This window comes from Gossypium arboreum, chromosome 6 (genome assembly GCF_025698485.1).
Source record: "Gossypium arboreum isolate Shixiya-1 chromosome 6, ASM2569848v2, whole genome shotgun sequence".
Lineage (NCBI taxonomy): Eukaryota > Viridiplantae > Streptophyta > Magnoliopsida > Malvales > Malvaceae > Gossypium > Gossypium arboreum.
Genome location: NC_069075.1, coordinates 7,362,069 through 7,368,743, shown reverse-complemented (window position 1 = coordinate 7,368,743; position 6,675 = coordinate 7,362,069). Strand labels below are relative to the sequence as shown.

The 6,675-nt window shown below is 25.8% G+C and overlaps 1 protein-coding gene across 1 annotated transcript; it reads right to left on the bottom strand.

The window, feature by feature from the left end:
- Positions 1-400: 400 nt before the first annotated feature.
- Positions 401-2,262, bottom strand: LOC108485730 (LOB domain-containing protein 1-like). Its single transcript, XM_017789575.2, has 2 exons — positions 1,899-2,262; positions 401-877 (listed from the first exon to the last, which is right to left on the bottom strand). The coding sequence occupies exons 1-2, from the start codon at positions 2,187-2,189 to the stop codon at positions 554-556; spliced, it is 615 nt and encodes a 204-aa protein (XP_017645064.1). The 5' UTR covers positions 2,190-2,262; the 3' UTR covers positions 401-553.
- Between the last annotated feature and the right edge of the window lie 4,413 nt (positions 2,263-6,675).

The window sequence follows — 6,675 nt, the reverse complement described above, 5'->3', positions numbered from 1 at the left end:
AGACCAAAATGAATTTAGTTGCCAAGTTCGAGATACCAAAATTAATATATATATATATATATATATATATATATATAAATGCCAAAGTGAAATTAATGGTCAAGTTTATGGATTAAAAGTTATATTAACCCTAAAACCAATCAATTTATTGAAAATTATATAAATAGATATTTACAAAAAAAAATTGTGGGTCTAAATTCTAAATCTCCAAGAGTTCCTTCGGTCAAAAGATTTGACAAAATGTACCAGAATTTAGTTTAATTAATTCATAAAATTATATATCTAACATACCTAAAATTTAAAATAGAACATTTTCCTTCATTTTCAAACTAGGAATTTTTTATATAAAATTTGAAAAAGAAAAGCATTAGGGACACATTTCTACTAAAAAACTAATTACTTCATTGAAAATTCTCTAAACTATAAATATAAATATAAAAAATACAATATTTAATCTAATTTAATTTAATTTAATTCTTTATCCGCCTTAAATATATCTATAAATATTTTTATAACTAAATTCCATCATCATCTTCAACCTTTTTTTTTTTCTTCACGTCCAAAGAGGCTCCCAAGCCGAACCAAGATTGTTGTCATCCAGAAAACAAGTGGTGTCCATATTATAAGGTTGATGCTGAGAAATACTGGCTTCTTTTGATTGACTCATTTCCAATATTATGGCTAGCAAATTGGCTTGTTGGCATTGCATTGTCACGATCTCCGCCTGGGCTTTGGCTAGTTGGGCTTGGAGCTCGCTCACTTGTTTTTGAAGTTGGCAAATCGCCCCGGCGCAGCCGTACACGGGATCGCGGATCCGAGCGCTCGCCTCGTATACCATGCTGCTTACAGCGTCGGCTCTTTGTGACTCCGGTAGTTCCTAGAAAAATAATGTAAATGTTGGAAATAAGTAGTCTTTAAGGTTATTGAAACGAGATTGAATTGGACCTGTGAGTTAAAATACAATTTTATTTATTTATATCTTCGGATTAAATAAAAATTTTATCATTTTTAAAAAATATAATTTTATTATTTATTATCATATAAATTTATAAAATTTAAAGGGTCCAAGTGATATCTTCTCATTTTAGGAGATCTTGACTAACCCCTTGGTGCCGCCCTTAAGTTAGAACAATTGAAATAACTGGTGCAAACTAATTCGGATCAATTCAACCAAATTTTATAATTATTTTTCATTTTAAAAGTTTTTATGATTTTTTTATAATTTATTTAATTAAAACCAATCCAATTTTAAAAACTTTGTTAAGGTTTGGAATCTAGTTAAACTTATACAGATAAATGTTGGAAAAGATTTTGATTTTTTAATAATATTAAAAAATAATTATTAATATGATTTTTAAGTATTTTAAAATTTAGCAAGTTATCGGATTAGTCCAAACAAGACCGCGACGAAATACTTGAAAAATAATATTTTCTCAAATTTGGTAATAACGTTTTAATTGGATTATAAAGGTATATAAATCTTGATATAAATATTTTGGTGAGTATTTAATGCGTATTTTTTTATTTTACAAGCAATTTAAAAATTAAATACTTTTTCATTATTTTTATATTTTAATTTTTAGCAATCATTGGCACCATCGGATCGGCCCAATTAAAACATTGATTCAATAATAATAAGTTAAATCGAGTAATTAATTATTTGAAATGCTTACGTAAACTGGAAACGATCTCATTAATATATTTAAATCTTTATATGCAAAAGCGAAATGAAAAAGCTAAAAAGTTTGTACGTGATATTATTGAATAATATCAAAATTAATAAATAGATAAGTTATTATTTATTGCATTTAACATATAATCATGCTTTTGATAAAAAAAAAAAAAAAACTGGTTCAGTAATGGCGGTTTGAGGGAGGAAATTGAAATAGGAATATTACCTGTAAAGACTTGATGATATTACTAGCTCCAAAAACTCGATGAGCAATGGTGAATTTATAAGGTTCGGTTGGAGGGAAATAAGGAGCTAAAACACACTTTTCGACGCAGCGGCGGCGAAGGATTTTGCAGGCAGCGCAAGGGCTGAGAACAACCGTAGGCGTCGGCGGAGGAGGAAGAGAAGGAGAAGCTGGTGCCGGTGGTGGTGGAGGAGGTGATTGAGAGTTAGGGGATGGAAAACGTGGTGAAGAAGAACAGGATTGAGATTGGGCGCATTTTTCGTTGTGTTCCATTGTTAAAAAAGCAGAGAGCGAAATATACAGAGGAAAGTTGCTTTAGCTAAAAGTTGGAAACAAAGGCTATATAAATAGAGAAGAGAGAGCAGAGACAGTTTTAAAAAAAAAAAATTTGAAGAGGATTTAAAAAAAAAATAGTTGTGTGTTTATTATATTTGTGTTAAAATCTGTCATAAGACCCTGTACTTTTTGAAGTTTTAGAATTTAGTCCTTATATTTTTATTTCTAAGAATTTAATCTCTCTACTTTTAAGATTTCAAAGTTCGGGTTTAAATGTCAACATTGCTAAATTCGTTGATGTGACATTTTAAAAATAAAAATAATAGTCATTGTAATGAAATTGAATTTAACAACAAAGAAACAATATTAACTGTTAGACTTGAATTTTGAAATATAAAGTACAAAAGATTAAATTCTTGAAAATAAAAATATATAAATTAAATTTCAATTTTTGAAAAATACAAAACTTATAACACAATTTAACCTTATATTTGTATTTCTTGTTATGTATGAAATAATATTTAATGCATTGAATCTCATGGACCACTAAGTCAATCGCAGTAAAACACTTGACCAACAAGCAATATAAAAGATATTGATGGACTTATAAATAAATTATAATTTTTAGTTATGTTCAATACTTATTTATAATTTTTCATATTATTTTATTCATTAATAAAATATTTTTTATAATTCATTCGTAGTGTATAAGACTAATACATGCAGAGACAATGCATAAAATATTATATTTTTAAATATATTGAGAAATTATTTTATAAAGTTAATTATAAATTTTGATGCATTCATAATATATAATTCTATATAATATTAGTTTGTCAAATGACATTTGAGGAAAGGAAATGAGCAACCACAGTTTTGACTTTGGCATATTCATATATATATATATATATATATATATATATATATATATTATTTTTATATAATAACTAGAATTACTCATAGTCTCTTTCTAATTCATAATTAGGAAGATAATACGTTTAAGCGCATTCAATTCACGTCTTTCTGCATTGGCAACAATACTCATACCAATCAATTAATACTCAATCGATATATGTATAGTGTTTTTAAATTTTGTTTTAATGTATTTATATTATGTAATAATATCATTTCCAAGTTAATAAATCTACAATTTAAGTATAAATTTTTTTATGATTTTGAATGTGACAAGGAGACATATGACTATGTTTGTTATAATTTTGTGTCCAAATTAATGTTTAATTGGGTGTGCCAAATGATGGAATCAAGTTCAACGCAAGTTGCATGCCGTAGTAATTAGCAAATTATAGAGAGGAAGATAATATGAATAAAATATAAATATACAAAATATATTAAACTTCATAAAATATTAATTAATGGTTTATCAAATTTTATTAAAAAATATATAGTACATTAAATATGATTACGACACGTGAAAAAATTATGATAGCATATGAATTACAAGTGATGATTTATTTTAATGCATTTTTGGGGAAAAAATTTGCTTATGTATGACCAAATTGCACCACTTGTCCACGTTTTCCATGTTTGTACCTATTTATGACCAAATAATTGGAAAAACAAGGTAAAAAGAAGGATCAAAGTAACACGAGAAAGGTTGACCAACCAGTCATGTTGAATTTAAACATAATATAAATAATTAAAGTATATTAAAATTTACATAGATGAAAATTTGATTACGTCACTATTTGATGGTTTTTGGGAAGTAAGAAGTGTTCATGACTGAAGCTAGATCAATCTTAGAAGAGTTACGTTTATTATGGAATAAGGGATTTCGCCGTATTAAATTTGAATGTGATAATATTTTTTTGGTGGAAATAATTTTAGCTGGAGAAGTTATTGATAATTATTTTATGAAATTACGAGTTATTCATAAGTTGATACAAAAGAATTAGAGGAACCGTATCCGTCATATTCCTAGAGCTCATAACACAGTTGTAGATTTCATATCCAAACATGCTGTTACAGGTTTCATATATATCAAGTGTTTATAGAACCCTATATTCTATGCGGGAGCTAGTTTAGAAAGATATTATGGGTTTTTAATTTTCTAATTGTTTTTGTAATCGTTTAATATTGTTTTATTTACTAAAAAAGAGGAGAAATATTATTTGAGTGTAAAGAAAGTGTGATGTAGTACAAAAATTGGGGGGGAAATTAGGCAATTTTGGTATTGGGAAATTTTCAGGTCTAACCGTAAAAAAGCCTCCAAAACAGGGAAAAACAAGACATTTTTTGTTCAAAGGGGATCTGTTTCTAAATGTCTAATATTCGCACTTTTTCGTTGGCTCAGTTAATAGTTTCACATTTTATTAGGTTTTGGTCATTCGTTTTTTTCTTTTACAAAAAAATATCATTATATATTTAACATATTTTAAAATTAATAAATAAGTTTTTAATAATAAATATTGAATGTAATTATAAAATATTATATTTCTAATTTTAAAAAATTTACAAACTTTAAATATAATTTTATTAAAAATAATTATAAACTTCAAATATACACCATAAAATAGATTAAATTTTCGAATTAATATGAACAGAAGGGAGCCATAGATAGGTGGTATTAGTTTGACTGAAAGGCTGATGCAAATTTTGTAGTAACACTTTTAGGTGTGTTTTGTCCATATTATCCGTGTTACCAAACATGTCACTTAAATTCTTTGTTTATTTATTTATTTATGAATTTTATCAAAATTCCCCATCCACATACTAATAAAGATATTATTATTATTTTCGTATAAATGTTGTAAGCCCTTCTACATATGATAAATTTTGATTTAATCATTTTAAAAAATATATAGGCTATTAAAATGGTGAAATTATATTTTTACTATCGTAAAAATTATAATTTAATTTTGTCCCCACTAAAAAACTTTTTTGGCTTTGCCCTTGTGTTTGATACTTAAGTTTGGTTTTAATGTTAATTTTGTACCAAAACCAGATGACATAATGTGGATCAATGAATATTTGACAGGTGTGTTCTATTTTTTTTTTAAATATAGGTATGTGTGAGCAATATTCGATTTGATTGGAAAAAATCGAAACAAATTCAAATTCCGAGTTAATCGAATTAAGTTATTCGAATTATTCGAGTCAACTTGAATAAGAAATTTCGGATTTCGAGTTCGAGCCTAGTTGAATTTTTACAATTCGAATAATTCGAATAACAGATTAATATAAATGCCGTTTTGGTCTCTGTCAATTTTGAAAATGAGTAAATTAGTCTCTTTCTTAACAAAATTACAAAAAAATCAAAGTAATTTTCAAATTTTGAAAGTAATTTTAAAATTTAAAATATTTATAAAAATTCTAAAATTTTTATTTCAAAAAGATTATAAATTTTAAAAAATCTAAAAATATATCAAAATTTAAAAATTTAATAAAATAAATAATTTTAGAATCTAGATAAGTGATTAATTATTTAAGTTTATCATATTAAAATATCTTCTTTTTTTTTTTTGCTTTAAAAGGTTCTCAAATATATTTTGTTTCAAATTTATGCGTTCTCACATGGAAATGTTATATTGTACAAGATTTTAATTTAACATTATTAACTTTTCTACTTTAACTTAAACGTTTCACTCAATTCAATCGAACGTTCACCCCTAATTGGAGTTATCCGAAAAATCCAAATAAGAAAAGGCAAAACTACGTTATTTTGATAAATGTTTACCTATTAGTCTTACTTTCCTTCTTGAATCGCCCCACTCTCATTTTTTCCTTTATTCAAAATTAATTTAAAAGCTTTTAGTTCATCTACTAGTAAAATAATCAGTCCATATAAACGAAATATTGAGTATAAATAATAAGATTCGTTAATTCGACTCGAAATTTGTTGACTCGGTTCGAGAAAAATTCAAATTGAGTTCAGTTGCTAAAATATGATTCGTTAACTCGAAATCTTTTAACTCGATTTGATTCGATTTGATCGAATACTCATCCCTAAATATAGGTACTTAATCGAGATAATGATAAAAACTCAACTATCAAACTGAATGTTGAAACCAAATTCAACTACCAAATTGAGACAAAAAAAAACCTTCAAACACCAAAAAATATATTAACCTTTTCATAAAACGTTTTTAGGACAATGTAAGGATGTCTCAAAAGCGTTCAAAATAATAGTCCGAATAACAGCCATTGTGATGTTCAAACAATAATAATTTGTGAATGACTTCTTTATCCATGTTATCCATGCTTGCATTACCAAACATGATGATGTACAACTAAAATCTAATTTCATTTAAGAAAAAACTTTAAAATAACCAATTTCATTTAAGTTCATGCATTAAATCAATTAATTGAGAATCTATACATATAGGGGTGAAAGTGGAAATTTATTTTAGGGTTAAAATTAAATTTTAATTATTACGATAGTAAAAATATAATTTTATTATTTGACTAGCCTATATCTTTATAATTTTAAAATGATTAAATCAAATTTTTATCATTTTAGGGGCAA

Coding starts and splice junctions, on each gene's coding strand:
- LOC108485730 (XM_017789575.2), bottom strand. CDS start 2,189: ATGGAACACAACGAAAAATGCGCCCAATCTCAATCCTGTTCTTCTTCA. Junction 878..1,898: donor ATATCATCAAGTCTTTACAG/GTAATATTCCTA, acceptor TTATTTTTCTAG/GAACTACCGGAGTCACAAAG.